Below are 16,892 nucleotides of genomic sequence, written 5' to 3' on the forward strand. Positions count from 1 at the left end.
ATGATCGATGACCATATACTCAAAATATTATGAATAGACGATCAAGTGGTGTCCTGAACTCTAAACTATTATTTTTAGAAATAATTTCATTTTTTTAAACGTTTTAAATGAAATTTAAAAAAGTATTATTAAAAAAAAAATCCTTTTAAACCATCCAAAGCCCTAAGGGTGAACTATTTTTGTTTCGGAGCCGATAAATTTCTTTTACCACTCTCCCAACTAAAATACGGAGTAAAAATTATTTCCAAAAAAAAAAAAAGGAAAAAAGAAATAAGGAGTAAAAATAAAGAAACCAACGGAGAAAAGAAAAGAGAGGAAGAAGAAAGTGAGTTTACCGAAACAGAGCGATTTCAAACGCTAGCTCCTTATGATCTTTAGCGCCACTGCTTTCTAGATCTCTGTCTGCCTATACTGCTCAATGGCTGTCCCCGTCGAAGAAGCCATTGCTGCCCTCTCAACATTCTCCCTCGAGGTAATAATGCTCTATCACTTTCACAAATCATCATTCATGCAACAATTTCTTCAACTTCTTGGACTTTTAGCTTTAAATTTGGTCTGTTTGGCTGGGAAATGGGAATTCTGTAATGGGCGTTTTCACTTTTTTGTGCCTTTTCCGTATGCTACTATTTCTTTGATTTCGACTTTAATTGATGTAGGATGAGCAGCCGGAGTTGCAAGGACCGGGCGTTTGGGTGTCAACTGAGAGAGGCGCAACTGAGAGCCCAATAGGTATGCAAATGAATTTTCTGGAGTTGTGTATGACGTAGAACATCTAGATTTAGAGTGGTTATGAATTTGGAGTTGAAAACAGCACCTTCTACTAGATGAATGAGGTCCGAATATGTTTTCTATTCTTCGCATGTGGAGGGTTGATTTTAGAAACTTTTTCTTGGAATGGAAATGAGGATTTATGGTTCTGTTATTTTCAATGAAACTTACTAAGGATGGACTGAGACTTACTAAGGATGGACTGAGACTTACTAAGGATGGGCTGTGAGTGTAGTGTCTGAATATTAGTTGGTATTGAAATCCTTTATGTTCTTGAGTTAGGGCTGATTTCATTGTAACTACAATTGGTTAAGATATCTGTCATACAAAGCCAAGGGGGGAACTACTAACAAAACTTAAAGACTGCAACTCAATATATTGGTTTTCTAGATGAATTCAGCATGTTGAAGGCAAAAGATGCTTAGGTTTTTTATTTCAACTAGACAATGCCCACGGATTTTGAAGGATTTTTTTTTCTCTTTTCTTTTCCATTTTTTATTTTCTAAATATATTTATCAAGACTTATCACTGCGACTATGAATACAACAATAGAAGGGGGAAACAAAATCAAACTTCCCAAGACCAAGGAGCTTAATGAAAAGTTGCTCCAGAAAGTGTTACGAACAGCATATAGTTACAAAAAGAATTAGGTAATGTGCTTGAAGTTGGCACCAAAAATTTAACTATTGCCCAAACTTTCTCCGATTTGTGATTTCTATATTCTCTGGAAAGACTATTTATTTTTGTTCTAGCCAATCGTTCCCATAGCAATGCTGTAATTCCATCACCATAGAACCTTTTGCTTCCTAAATCAATCTCCCCATAGTAGCTATGCTAGGCTATCATTCACACATCAATATTGTAACCAAGACATCCTCATAACTTTAAACAGTGGCGCCAAACAATTCTGGATTAAGTGGCACTGGAAGAAAGGCACGATCTCTCAGTTTCCTCATTGTATTTACACAGCATGCATCGTTTTAGACCAAACATCACATTTGGGTGTCTATTTTGGATCATCTCTCCAGGATTGTTGCCCCCATAAATTTATTAGAGAACCTAACTTTATTTGGTGTTTTCTCCCCTCCAAATGGCCATTGTAATGCAAGCTGGAAATACTGGTTCTGAGGTGGTTATCTACCAGAAGAGAGCTGTGGTGGTGAATGCCCTTCAGTTTACCTGCTGTCGTGCCTTCTTGTCTCTTTGATTTATTTGGATTCTACCCTGTGTTATTTCCAGCGAAGTTGCTATTTCTATTATCTCCTTTTCAACAAGATTTCTTTTCAGCACTAAATCTCTTCCTCCTTGAGGCTTCAACATAGATTTAGGATCAGAGTGCTTTAGGGGAATATTTGTTTATTTACAATTTTTGCCTTGTTATAGTGCTTATATTATTGTAAACATCTTAGTTATTTGTCCTGTATCGTCCTTTTATCTTCTTTACTTTAGGTCAACCTTGTACACTTGTTTATATATGTCCTTTAGTGAATGGAATAAAGATAATGAGGATTTTGTGAACCTTAGGGTTTTGTGAACTTTGTAGCCTCTAGGCTTTGAAGTTTGGACCACTTTCATGGAAGTGTTCATTAGTATTGTGAACCTACTGTCTCTATCGCTGCCACCACCACCCAGTCGAAGAGGTAGCCTAACCGCCAATTATCAAAACCATAAAATTCGGTTGGATTCTGACCAGAACGTTGGGCTTACGCACCATCAAAATGTTTTTCTGCAGTCTTACGCGCTAACATGTGGGGGTGCGTGCGCCACCAGCATTGCCTCTGACCAACGAGGTTCTATTTGCCGTTCCATCCTCTTTTATATTGGTGTATGTGTTGTGGTCATACCTTGGTTGGATTGTGGCTGTTTGAAGGAAAAGCAGTTTAGGAATCTTAGGGCCTATTTGGTTGACAATTCGAATTCTGTTTCTTGTTTTTGGATTCACTTAATCAGGATTAGGTGAATATGCATTTCACAGAATTTGACAATTTGTTAAATGTTTCTGGATTCTGTGATCTAAATAGTAGAAATTCTGAAAATAACATTTTTATGTTTTCAATCCTATCCTGGAAATGAAAATCCTATCCTGGAACGTTAGGGGGCTTGGTGCTCCTTCCAAGAGAGCTCTTGTTAAATCTCTCTTGGTCAAAGTAAACCCGGATGTGGCTATCTTGCAAGAAACAAAGCTTCAGGCTATAGATAGAGGTTTAGTGAAATCTATTTGGAGCTCCAGGCATTTAGGTTGGGTGGAGCTGGAAGCCGCTGGATCTGCCGGCGGTATTCTCATCTTATGGAACCAAGACTCGGTGCAAGTAGAAGACTCAGTGATAGGTTCGTTCTCCGTCTCTATTTTTGTTAACTACAAAGATAGCTTTTTGGGCTGGATAACAAGAGTCTACGGGCCTTCTAGTTATAAAGGTAGAGATGACTTCTGGCAGGAACTGCAGGATTTGAATGGTCTTTGTTCTGAGAATTGGTGTTTAGGAGGGGACTTTAATGTGGTGCGAAGAGTTACGGAAAAATTGAATGGGGGAAGATCCACTAGAAGTATGAAAAATTTCAATCTGTTGATAGACGAGCTAGATTTGTTTGATGTCCCCATGAAGAACGGTTTATTTACCTGGTCCGCTGTAAGGGAGAGACCGGTAGCCATCCGTATAGACAAATTCTTCCTTTCTCATAGCTGGATGGAGGCTTTCAAAGAGGCGGAGTTAATTAGGCTCCCAAGAACGACGTCAGACCACTTTCCCCTGCTCCTAAAGATAGGAAACCAGAAATGGGGACCGATGCCTTTTCGTTTTGAAAATATGTGGTTAGACCACCCCACTTTCAAGAAAACGGTTGAATCCTGGTGGACTTCCCTACCTTCTGAAGGCTGGCCGGGATATGCTTTTATGGGAAAATTGAAAGCTCTTAAAGCCTTGCTCAAAAAGTGGAACAAAGAGACCTTTGGGGTGGTGGAAGATAGGCTAAAGAATTGTGAAAACAGAATTGAAGCCTTGGATCAATTAGAATTGGATGGCTTGATTTCTGAAGTTGATAGAAAAGACAGAGAGGAGCTCAAAAAGTCCTACTTGGATTTAGTAATCAGTGAACAAAGAAAGTGGGCTAAAAAATGCAAGTTATTGTGGCTAAAAGAGGGGGATGAAAACTCCAGTTTTTTCCATAAATGGGTGTCGGCTAGGAAGTCTAAAGCTTGTATTTCAATGCTAGAAACAGTCTCAGGGGAGCTTCTTACTGCAGAAAAAGATATTGAGCAGGAGATTGTAGGGTTCTACCATCGTCTATGTGGGGAGACTTCAAGGCATAGGTTCTTGGTGGAAAATTTGCAATGGGGAGGCCTTGAGGAGAACTGGAAAGCTTGGCTCGAAAGACCTTTTGACATGGAAGAGATTAAACATGCGGTCTTCAATCTGGGAAATTTGAAGTCCCCGGGTCCGGATGGCTTCACTAATGAATTCTTTAAAAAATCTTGGAACACCCTCAAGGATGATTTGCTAGGGGTGTTCCAGGATTTTTTTAGAAATGGTATCATCAACCGTTGTACAAACGAGACTTATATTTGCTTAATCCCGAAGAAGACGAAGGCCATGAGGGTTGGGGAATTCAGACCGATTAGCCTTGTGACTTCTTTGTACAAGATTATCTCAAAAGTTTTGGCTGAGAGGCTCAAGAAGGTTCTTCCAAAGATTGTTCATGATACTCAATCGGCCTTTATAGAGGGCTACCAAATCATAGACGCGATTCTGGTTGCTTCTGAGGCAGTGGGGGACTGGGAGACTAGGAAAAACTCTGGCTTCATTCTCAAACTTGATTATGAGAAAACCTACGACAAGGTCGATTGGACTTACCTTAATGCTGTTTTGGAGAAGTTGGGTTTTGGCGCCCGATGGAGGAATTGGATTAATGGCTGCTTATCTTCAACAAATTTTTCCATCATCATAAATGGTAGACCGAGAGGAAAGATTGTCGCTAAAAGAGGGTTGAGGCAAGAGGATGGCATTTCCTTTTGAATATTTTTGGGGTGGCGACATGCTTCCCAAAACATATTGACGATTGGTTGGTGGAAATTCTCCATGGGTGGATGATTCCAAAGAAGGCTAACTTGATTTGGAAGTGTGCTTCAAGAGCCCTTTTATGGCATCTTTGGATAGAACGGAACTCTCGGGTCTTCGAGGATAGAATCAGCCCTTTTGACATTTTTTGTAGGAATGTACAGCACACTGTTTCTTGGTGGTGTATTAATTACGGAAAATTCTTTTGTAATATCAACCTCTCCTTGTTCATGAACAATTGGAAAGAGTTGGTCTAGTTTTTGGGTGGGGTTGCCTCTACCCCAGCCCGTTTGCTGTATCTTTCTTTTGTGATTAATGAAAGTTTCTCTAAGTTTCTTATAAAAAAAAAATATTTTTATGTTTTCAGTATTTTCAGATTTTGAATTTGAAACTGTAAAATGCAGAATTATATTAAAAAAAGAAAAAAAATTTGATAACAATATATTATTTCATGTTATAAACTCATTTCATTTTTTGTTTAAATTAAAACAGGTGAAATATAACATATTATTATAAATATAACATCCCAATCATCTCAGGGATGTTAAGACTAGAAGAGGTCTCAAAGATTTTGAGTTTGATGACCTTGTAGCTTTACTTTCTACTTTGAGATCAGTGTCCATTATGTGGGGGAAGACAAATTGTTTGCAATCATGAGGCCTCAAAAGAGTTTTTCAGTAAACTCTTTATATTCTCATCTTACGAAAGGGACCCCTCTTCCAAAGGCTTTATTTTCGGGTTAGTGGAAATCTTCTTGCCCAAAAAAGGTTAATATTCTTTCTTGGATTCTCCGTAGTGGGCATTTCAATACTGCACAAACATTGCAAAGCAAGCTAGTTACTTTCCATTTACAGGCTATGGTTTGTTGCCTCTGTTACTCTAGTAGTGAGACGCAAAAACATATCTTCTTCCATTGTTCTTTTGCATCGAGTTGTTGGTCGTCTCTCCTCCAACAATTTAATTTGTCTTTGGTTTTCTCGGCTGACTCCAAAAGCAACATTCAACAACTGTTCTTCTGTTCTTTCTCCTTCCCGAAGGCCCAATCTCTTTGGGTTAATGCAATAAAAGCCATTCTTTCGGAATTATGGTTTGAAAGGAACTAGCACATTTTCCATGACAAGAAGAAAGACCATTTCAAATGTTTTGAGCTTGCTAAATTTAAAGCTTCCCAATGGTGTGCCTTCTCGGAATTGTTCTCAAGTTATTCTTCCTCCATCATCTACAGCAATTGAGAAACCTTGTTTCTCTTTAGCCTCTGTACTTTAGATTTACTTTTTAACTTTTTTATCACTCCTGTTGGGTGTTTGTATCTTTGAGCATTGTATGGTTTTTCATTAATCAATGAAAATCTCGTTTCTTGTTCAAAAGAAAATATAAATTATACAACATTGTAAAATAATAATTATACAAAATTTATATAAAAAATGTTAATAAATGAATTAATATTATTTTATATTAAACTAAATATTTAGTTAGTAATTACTACTAGTTTACAAATATATTGTTAAACACACGTTAAACAATTTTTTAAATTGAGATTCGATTTTCAAATTTGCTACCAAACACATATATGAAAACATTGAAAACAAAGAAGACAACACTATTTTCACTGAATCCCTTGTTTTTAGATTTATATTTTCCGATCACCAACCAAACACACCCTCAGGACTTTGTAGTTCTGATTGTTTTTCTTTTGGTTTAGTTATGATTTTGTGTCCTAGTTTTTAATATACTAATTCAAATAATTTCCATCAATTTTCATGATCTTGTTTCGACATTTTCTTTGACGTCGTCATTTCCATAAATATATTACTTCTTTTTTAGATATAATGGTTAAAAGTGATCAACTGTAGTCTAATTATGCTACAATAAAAGTTTTATTTACTTTTTCAAACAACTTTCATCAACTTTCACAATTTCCATATGTCATGACATTTCCCTAAAATCAGGATCCCGACATTTCCATCGACATTGACATCTCGAGACTCGAAAATTGGCTAATTTGTAATTCTTATAACATTTTATTTGAGCTTATAGTTAGAAGATCTCCCTCATCCTTCTTTTGTTCTAAATATTCATTTTGTTACAATATATTTTATTTTTCTATATATATAATTCATTTGTTATAAGATGATTATTTTGTAACTTATGGATGCATTTTCATTGTAGAGTATTGTGATGTTTCTGCTTACCGTCTATCTCTAGCAGAAGACACAAAAGCTCTCAATCAGTTGGTATGCTGCTTTTCTTTCATGTCAAGTATTTAAAGTTTATTCTTGTATCTCTAAACAACAACAACAATAATTATTACTAGCCCCCAAGGGGCAGCCTAGTTAGCAAGGGCTTGGGGTCTCTTGGTCATACTGGCTTAAAGGTCTCAAGTTCGAATCTTCTGGTGAGTTTAATACCAAAAACCCTTGATATCTCCTGGGTCTGGGCCTTGGGGTGGGTGGGGGTGCCCCTGGGTATGGGGGAGCAAACTCCGATTCCTGGTTCTAAACAAAAATTATTACTTTTAAAAAAGAAATAATATAAGTTACACTATAGCCTTTCAACTCCTTAGAGGGGAAATACAAAAATACATTCTTTCTAAAAATAACCCAAAACTTGTTGGAAAAATGCCCCAAACAAGAATTGAGACAGAGGAAGAAGAATTCCTAAATTAATTAGAAAGAACAAGCGCAGAAACTCTCCCGATTCTTTACCTGGGCATGCCTTTAGGAGGCAACCCTAAACATGATGCTTTTTGGAGCTCCATTCAAGATAAGGATTTCAAGAAGTTAGATAGATGGAAGCGGTATCATCTTTCGAAGGGGGTAAGTTGACTTTATGTCAATCGGTTCTTGAACATCTTCCTTTACACTATTTCTCTATTTTTCAGGGCCCGATGAGAGTTATAAAGCAGTTGGAGAAAAGTATCCGCTCTTTCCTTTGGGGAGATTCTTCAAAAGGCTCGGTGAATCATCTAATAAGGTTGGATATTTCTTCTCAAGCTAGAGAGGTCGGAGGTCTGGGTATTGGAAATCTCTCCAAAAGGAATAAAGCCTTGTTAGCCAAATGGGGTTGGAGATTTAGTGTGGAAACGTCAGCTCTTTGGCGATCAGTGGTGGCTAGCATTTACGGGTTGGATTATAGAGGTTGGTGCACATTGCCCAAGTTGGTTGGTTCGGGTCGAAGTCCTTGGCATAATATTTCAAAAGCTTGGCAACAGGTGGAGCTGTTTTCACATGTCAAAGTAGGGAATGGCCATCGAAGTCTATTTTGGCATCATGTATGGATGGGAGATGTCTCATTAAAGGAGAGATTTCCTTATCGAATTTCTACTAAACCATACATTATGGTTGCGGAAGCTTGGGATGTAAATATTCCTCTTGGAGGCTGCCTACTAGGCGTGCTTTGAAGGAGAAGGAGGTTGCGGATATGGCCATTATTTTATCACTTCTTTCTTCAGTTGCCCTTCATGATTCTGATGATGTTAGGGTTTGGAGTTTGGAGTCTTCGGGCATCTTCTCTGTTCGTTCGTTAAGCAGGAAAGTGGCTATTGTTTCCAACATTTCCAAGGAGGTTTTTTCAGTCTCATGGAATTCTCATTGCCCTAAGAGGGTCAATTTTCTGGCTTGGGTCCTTCTTATGGGCAAGGTCAATACTATGGATACTCTTTAGAAGAAAACGACTTCAATGATGTTGCAACCTTCGATATGTTCCTTGTGTAAAGCAAGTGGGGAGTCACAAGGGCATGTTTTCTTCATTAATGGAAGACCAAGAGGAAGAATCCTTGCTTCAAGAGGCTTAAGGCAAGGTGATCCTCTTTCTCCATTCTTGTTCTTAATTGTGAGTGACGTTTTGAGCAGTTTGTTGGAACACATATACTCTATTGGAGCATTTGAAAGATTTACTGTTGGTCGGAATTCGGTGCATATTTCACATTTGCAATTCGCCGATGATACACTATTGTTTTGCAAAGACGATGATAATATGTTCGCTGTATTGTTTGACACAATTAAAGCCTTTGAAATGGCTCTCGGGGTTGAAAGTAAATTGGGAGAAATCTTCTTTAAGTGGAGTCAACATGAATACTCAGAAAATTCAGAGGATGGCTTCTAAATTTTGTTGCAAAGCTGAAAAACTTCAGTTGATTTATTTAGGAATGCCTTTGGGGGGAAATCCAAAGCATGACAATTTTTGGAGTCCCATTCTTGACAAAACAACAAAGAAGCTAGATCGATGGAAGAGATATCAACTTTCGAGAGGTGGAAGGTTGACCCTTTGTCAATCGGTTCTTGAACATCTTCCATTATATTATTTTTCTCTTTTCAAGGTTCCTATGCGAATTTGCAAAATAATGGAGAAAAATGTTCGATCCTTTCTTTGGGGAGATTCTTTGAAAGGTTCAGTAAATCACTTAGTAAGGTGGGACATATCTTCTTTAGATCGAGAGGAAGGTGGCCTTGGCATAGGGAACTATGCTAAAAGAAACCGAGCTTTGCTTGCCAAGTGGGGGTGGCGGTTCAGTGTTGAATCCTCAAGTTTGTGGAGGCTGGTGGTGGCTAGTATTCATGGCTCTGATTTTGGTGATTGGTTCACTTTGACTAAGTTGACAGGTTCAGGTAGAAGCCCTCGGAGGAATATATCTAAGGTATGGAAGCAAGTGGAATCATTTTCCCATTTAAAAATCGGGAATGGCAAAAGGTGTCTGTTTTGGCATCATCGATGGATGGGAGATTTTTCGCTTAAAGATAGATTTCCAGCAATCTTTAGGATCTTTTCTAATCCGTCCATTGTAGTTGTGGATGCTTGGGATAACACTGGTTATTCTTGGAGGCTGCCAACTAGGCGTTCATTGAAGGATGATGAAGTCATTGAATCTTTTATCCTTGCTTTCTTCAACCTCCATCACAGAAGATCAACGAGTTTGGAGTTTAGAAGCCTCGGGTATATTTTCAGTTCGATCATTGAGCAAATTCCAGCATTCGGTTTCTAATTTTCCTAAGGAAGTACTACCTATTTTATGGAACTCTTTTTGTCCAAAGAGAGTTAATTTCATGGTTTGGATTCTTCTAATGGGCAAAGTTAACACTTCAGAGACATTACAGAAGAAAATGCCCAATTCTTTGATGCAGCCATCATGTTGTTTACTGTGCAAAGCAAGTGGGGAAACCCAAAGGCATGTCTTCTTCTCATGTAGCTATGCAGTGGTCTGTTGGAAAAAAATCCTATCTTTGTTTGGAGTTTCATGGGTGTGGGATTTGGAGGTGCCTCAAATCATTTTTCAGCTTTTCAGTGGGCTGCAAGCAAGTTCTAAAACTAATCTGCTTTGGGCTTTTGGAATAAAAGCTCTTCTCTCCGAATTATGGTTTGAGAGAAATCAACGAATATTTGAAGGCAAGAATCGATCTCCTATGGAGTGTTTCTCAATCGCCAAATTCAAAGCCTCCCAATGGTGTGTTCGTTCCGATCTCTTCTCTTCTTATTCTCCTAGTATGCTTTGTATGAATTGGGAGACTTTTATAATTCCCCTTTAAGGAGGTTTATTTAAGTTTATGGTTTTTATTTCTTCTAATGCTTACTTTTATTTATTTCCTGTACCTTCACTCCTATGGGAGTTTGTATCTTTGAACAATTTTGTTCATTTTCATTTATCAATGAAAAGTTCGTATCTTGTTCAAAAAAACAAAAAAAATATGCATTAGAGCATGAGGTCTTGTGTTCAAACCTTTGCATTATTGTTTGCTCCCATTTATTATGATTTCCACTTGTAGGGCCTTGTGCAATTTTCCGAGCCCACAAGTGAGAGGGAGTGTTAGATATCCATTAATGAATTAAATTTACCCAACCCATCAACATAAGCTTTTGGGTTCGTTGGTGGTTTGTTCATGTTTAATAGTTTACCATTTTGTACTCTTTCAAGCTTCTCAATGAAAGCTCGGTTTATCACTAAAGAAAGTTGGTTCCCCATGAAGGAAGCCTAAAATTTCTGAAAGGCCAAACCCCATCTTTCAACCTCTTCAAAATTATTAGGACAATTTGTCGAACCAAGTAATATTGATAATTCGTCTAAATCCATTTAAGAAGGTTATTTTTTGCTGTAATTTCTCTATATTGTTAAGATGTTTGCTGATATCTTTCATTGGCAGAATGCACTTATTCACGAGGGGAAAGAGATGACATCAGTTCTTTATACATATCGAAGTTGTGTTAAAGCACTTCCTCAGGTTAAAATGCTTTATAAATATGTTTTAATATTTAAATATTGTGCATGGCCTATTATTATTTATTCATGAAAGTGATTTTCTTGATAGGGAATATCTTTGTTTGTAAGTATCATGGAAAAAATTTGGGTCATTTTGTGTGAAGATGTGCAAAGTACACCGGTTCATATGTATGTATTAAGTTAATATCTGCAATTTGATGGTCTTGTTAGGGACAATAGACCTTTCACATTTCCATGGTATTATCCCAAATCCACTTGGGTATAATGGTGTCAACCAATCAGAATGGAAACTTAAAAACAATTCTTATTTCCTCAGCAGACCCGACTTGGCCTTTTATAGGTTACCTAGCCAACGAACTACTAACTAACTAAAAAACCAACAGCTATAATAACTACCAATAATAAAAGGTTCCAACTACTAACAACCAACGGCTATAAACCTAGAACTAACATTACATCAAATTCCTTCCTCCAAAAAGAAAACTCGTCGTCGAGTTTAGTTGGCTAAAGTGAACGCATCCGTGGCTTGGTAGTCGTAGATATTCGCAACATTGAATACTGGAGTTATTCGAAGATCGTCGGGTAGATTAACTTTGTATGCATTATCACCATAGTTTTGAAGTATCTCAAATGGTCCAATCTTCTTGTTGCATAATTTGTTGTAAGTCCCTTTAGGAAAGTGCGATTTCTTCAGATACACCATGACCAAGTCCCCGACTTCAAATGTTTTCTTCCGTCTGTGTGTATCTGCTGCAACTTTGTAGGAGGCAGCTGCTTTTGTAAGGTTATCCGTTACTTCCTTGTGTAGCTCCACTATTCTTTCGGCCATAAGTTCTGCCTCCTGATTAAAATCAATAGAAGATGGTAAATTAGCAAGGTCCACAGTAAGCCTAGGGAGTTTTGTATACACAATGTCAAAGGGGGACTTCCCTGTGGATCGGTTGCGCATATGATTGTAAGCAAATTCAGCTTGCACCAATGTAAGATGCCATTCCTTTGGTTTAGTCCCTCCTAGACATCGTATAAGGTTGCCCAAAGTTCGGTTTGTGACCTCCGTTTGACCATTTGTTTGAGGATGGCTGGTGGTGCTAAATTTCAATCCGGTATCAAATTTTTTCCAAAGTGTTTTCTAGGAGTGGCTCAAGAATTTGACATCCCGATCTGAAACAATTGTTTTTGGAATACCATGTAGGCTTACTATCTCACGAAAGAAGAGATTAGCAATGTAAATAGCGCCCGACGTTTTTTTACATGGCAAGACATGAGACATCTTGCTAAACTGATCCACAACTACAAGAATCGAGTCATGTCCCCGTTGTGTCCTAGGGAGTCTGAGGATAAAGTCCATAGACAAATCCTCCCATATTGATTGAGGAATGGGAAGGGGTGTATATAGTCCGGTGTTCTGGGATTGTCCTTTGGCGGACTGCATATAAGGCAGCGACTGACAAAATTGTTTACATCCCGCCGTAGTTGAGGCCAAAAAAATTGTGAGGCAACAAGATCATGTGTTATATCCCGGCCAAGATGGCCTGCCAAGCCTCCACTGTGTAAGTCCTTAATCAAGGTTTCTCGTAGGGATGTGTGTGGTATACATAATCGGTCTCCTTTAAAGAGAAAGCCATCAACAATGTGAAAATCATTGGAATTAACATGATTGATACACTGGTTCCAAATAAGATTGAAGTCACTATCATGTTCATACGTAGAAGGTAAGTGATCAAAGGCAATAACTTGTCCTGATAGAAGTGTTAAGAGGCTTACTTTCCTACTAAGCGCATCTGCCACTTTATTAGTTGTTCTCGCTTTGTGTTTTATGACAAAATCAAATTTCTGCATAAAGGCAATCCAGCGGGCATGCATTCTATTTATCGTTTTTTGTGTTTGTAAATATTTGAGGGAGAAATGATCTGTGAAGAGTATGAAATCCTTTCCAATGAGATAATGCTCCCATTGTTTTAATGCTCTTATTAATGCATAGAGCTCTTATTCATAAGTGCACCATTTTTGCCTAGGGGGGTGAGTTTTTCACTAAAATACTCGATGGGATGGCTTTTTTGGGATAAGACTGCACCTATACCTATGCCGGATGCATCAACAGCGACTTCAAAAGGGTATGAGAAATCTGGAAGGGCTAGGACAGGTGTAGAGCTTAGTTTGTCTTTCAGTGTATTGAAACTAGTAGTTTGTTCTGTATCCCAAAAAAATTTACCTTTCTTTAGACAATCTGTGAGAGGTGCAGCAATAGAGCTAAAGTGCTTAATGAATTTTTTATAGAAAGAAGCTAACCCGAGGAAACATTGAATATCCCTTACCGAAGTTGGAATGGGCCATTGTTGGATAGCTAAATCTTTAGAGGGGTCAACATAAATGCCAAATTGTGTAACATAGAATCCAAGAAAGGCTATTTCAGTAGTCATGAAGGAGCATTTAGCTAGATTAACATGTAGTTCGTGTTCTTGTAATGTGAAAAAAAGTGTTCTAAGATGTTCTATGTGTTCGACCTCAGATTTACTATATACTAATATGTCGACAAAGTAAACTCCCATAAAATTGTTAAGATAAGGGCGAAGTACCTGGTTCATCAAGCACATAAATGTACTCGGTACGTTAGACAAACCAAATGGCATAACAAGCCATTTAAAAAGACCTTCATTTGTCTTGAAGGCTGTTTTCCATTCATCTTCGGGTCGTATGCGGATTTGGTGATATCCACTTTTGAGGTCCACTTTAGAAAATAAGTGAGCACCGCTAAGTTGGTCCAATAGATCAGATAAACGGGGAATAGGAAATCGGTATTTGATTGTAATCTTATTGATGGTGCGACTATCCACGCACATCCGCCAGGATCCGTCCTTTTTTGGTGCTAACAAGATAGGCACGGTGCAAGGACTAAGACTAGGCCTAATATGTCCCTTTAGTAGAAGATCATTCACCTGATCATGCAGAATTTGATATTCCTTGGGGCTCATTCTCTAATGAGGCAAGTGGGGCAAGGAAGAACCAGGATGAAAGTCGATGCAGTGCTGAATATCCCACAAGGGTGGTAACCCTGCAGGCTCTTTGGTGATATCAACAAATTCTTTCAGGAGATGTTCAATCTTGGGATGGTGAGCAACGGGTAGAGAAAGAGGAGAATTCCCTTTAACTACCGAGGCCCATACCATAGGATCCCCTTTTTCTAAGAAGGATTTGCCATTGATGATGGAGAATAGGTTCTGAGACGTAGTGGATGTATCATTTTGGACTTTATATCCATAGTGGACGGAAGAAGAACAATTTTCTTACCCATCCAATTAAATTCGTAAGTATGTCCCACCCTCTATGTAATGCTTATAGGTTGAACTACCAAGGGCGACCCAACAAAATGTGGTATGCGTCCATATCTAATACATCACAAATAACTTGATCCTTATATTGATTCCCAATGGATAGAGGTATAGTGCATACAGATTGTATTTGAACCTCACCCCCTTTGCGTATCCAAGAAACCTTATAGGGAGTAGGATGGGGATCAACCTTGAGATTTAACGCGGTCACCAATCTTTGGGAGACCATATTCTCACCGCTGCCGCTGTCAATTATAACATTGCAAATTTTTCTGTTGACAGTGCAACGAGTTCGAAAAAGGAAATGTCTTTGATTAGGAGTCTCCACCTTTGGAGTAAGGAGAACTTTTTGAAGGACATGGTTAATTGGCGCTCCATCATCCGGTTCAATGTAGGCAATATCATTGTCATCAAGGAGCTCAGTTTCTTGATCATCTTGATCGTCGTCATCAACCAATGCCAAGGCTCGGCATTGGGGACATTCATTTGATAAATGGCCAATTTGCCCACAACGGAAGCATTTTCCAAGAGTAGGTCTAGTATATTGATTATTACCTCGTTTTGCCGTGGTGTCAATAGGTTTGGGCAGTGGCAAAGCTTTAGGCGCTTCATCATTCTTAGTAGCAGTGGAGGTTGAGGCACCAGTTAGAGGTAATGTTTTTCCGGTCTCCCCACCTGAATTTTTAGACAGAGGCTGTTTATCCCAACTAGGGCGATGAAATGATGTCTTGACACGCTTCTTTTCTATCTTAGCTTCAATCTTTGTGGCCATAGAGATAGTCTCAGTGAGTAATCTGATAGGTTGAGTATCCATTTGATCTTGGATATCCTCACGCAATCCATCAACAAAGCGGGCGATCTTATAGTCTTCTATTTCGGTTAAATTGGTTCGAGTGCCTAAGCGATGGAACTCCTCAGTATAGTCAGTAATCGACTTACTGCCTTGGTGACATCGTTGATATTGTTGATAGAGTAGCTATTCAAAGTTGGGTGGGAGAAAACGCTCGTGCATAAGGCGCAGCATTCGAGGCCAACTCCGAATTGGGCGTTTGCCAAGGCAGCAGCGGTTGATCTCTAATTGATCCCACTAAGCCGATGCACCAAATTGCAACCGAAAAGCGATGAGCTTGACTTTCTTATCTTTGGGCGTGCTGGTGTAGTCAAAGAAGTTCTCGACATTCTTGACCCAATCCAAGAATGCCCCTACATTCATCTTCCCATTGAATGTAGGTAAATCAATTTTCATGCGAAAGTCAGTACGAACGCCGCCCCTGTTGTAGTTTTCCTCTCTATCAAAATGGGGATTTGCACGAAAAAATTCCTCTTCCTCATCTGAAGAATCGAATTCTTGGACCTTCACCTGTAATTCTTGATCCCTTTTACTATTCCCTTCCATATCTCTTGCACGAACAGGGGTTGGTGATCGGTTTCTTGGTCTTTCTTGAGGTTGTCTTCCCCGATTTGCATTGCCGTGAGTCCCTAAATCCAGTCGCAGTCGTTCTTGCTTGACAGGGATCAACTCCAACTGCCTTCCAACATTTTCCAGAAGGTCGTGGATGTTCCGCACGTTCTCCCGTACTTCACCCAATGAATCTTCCACTAACAGCAAGCGATTAGTGGTTGTTTTGGGTGATAGAGCTTGCTCTGCCGAAGGATCTCCCACGAGTCTCTTATCGGAAGCTTCTGTGCTCTTCCCCATTATCAGGTCCTAAGTTTTTTGTCGATTATAGGGCTCTGATACCAAATTTGGTGTCAACCAATTAGAATGGAAACTTGAAAACAATTCTTATTTCCTCAGCAGACCCGACTTGGCCTTTTATAGGTTACCTAGCCAACGACCTACTAACTAACTAAAAAACCAACGGCTATAATAACTACCAATAATAAGAGGTTCCAACTACTAACAACCAACAGCTATAAACCTAGTAACTAACATTACATCACATAAGCCCTCGTGACTTTACTTTTAGTTTCACCCAAAAGGCTTCATACTAATAGAGATATTGTCCCTCACTTATATACCCGTGGTCTTCTCCTTATTTAGCTAACGTGAGACTTTGATTACATTCCTAACAATCCTCCCCTTGAACAAAGTACCACCAAGCCTCCTCTCAAATAGTCATCCATCCGTCTAGCCCACCACTTAGCCCACCACTTGTCCGATATAGCCCAACCATGGATCACACCATGACTACATCTTCCAAAGCTCACCACTTCTTTGTTTGGTACCCGAAGATTCTACCGACATGGCTCAGTTAAGGGCATGACTTTGATATCACTTGTTAGGGACAACGGACCCTCCATATTTCCACAATGATATGATATTATTCACTTTAGGCATAAGTTCTCATAACTTTGTGATGCACACAAGAAAAACGATTTCTTGAAGAGAATTTAGCATAGCCTTTATTAAAGAGGTCAACCTCTATTTATAGAGGCTGGCTAACAATTAACTACACGGTAAAACTAGTTACTGTGAAGTAACTAATAACTAACTAAACAAATAAGCTTAAAAGCTAGAATTTAAAGGAA

At 38.7% G+C, this 16,892-nt stretch overlaps 1 protein-coding gene across 5 annotated transcripts in view; it reads left to right on the forward strand.

The window, feature by feature from the left end:
• The first annotated feature begins 291 nt into the window (after positions 1 to 291).
• PIR121 (transcription activator) overlaps positions 292 to 16,892 on the forward strand; it is a 72,688-nt gene continuing 56,087 nt past the window's right edge. For 2 of the 5 annotated variants that reach the window (XR_015791345.1, XM_088124954.1), the window contains exons 1-4: positions 292 to 472; positions 657 to 729; positions 6,990 to 7,054; positions 10,955 to 11,032. Coding sequence is in view for 4 of the 5 variants with exons in the window: in XM_088124954.1 (XP_087981080.1) it covers positions 419 to 472; positions 657 to 729; positions 6,990 to 7,054; positions 10,955 to 11,032 (270 nt within the window). In the remaining variant the exon portion in view is untranslated. Of the gene's footprint in view, positions 473 to 656; positions 730 to 6,989; positions 7,055 to 10,954; positions 11,033 to 16,892 lie in introns of those variants that run through there. The other 3 variants (XM_088124950.1, XM_088124952.1, XM_088124951.1) reach the window with 3 other exon arrangements.

Source organism: Momordica charantia, assembly GCF_013281855.1.
Source record: "Momordica charantia cultivar OHB3-1 chromosome 6 unlocalized genomic scaffold, Mcharantia_2.0 BLBB01000006.1, whole genome shotgun sequence".
NCBI lineage: Eukaryota > Viridiplantae > Streptophyta > Magnoliopsida > Cucurbitales > Cucurbitaceae > Momordica > Momordica charantia.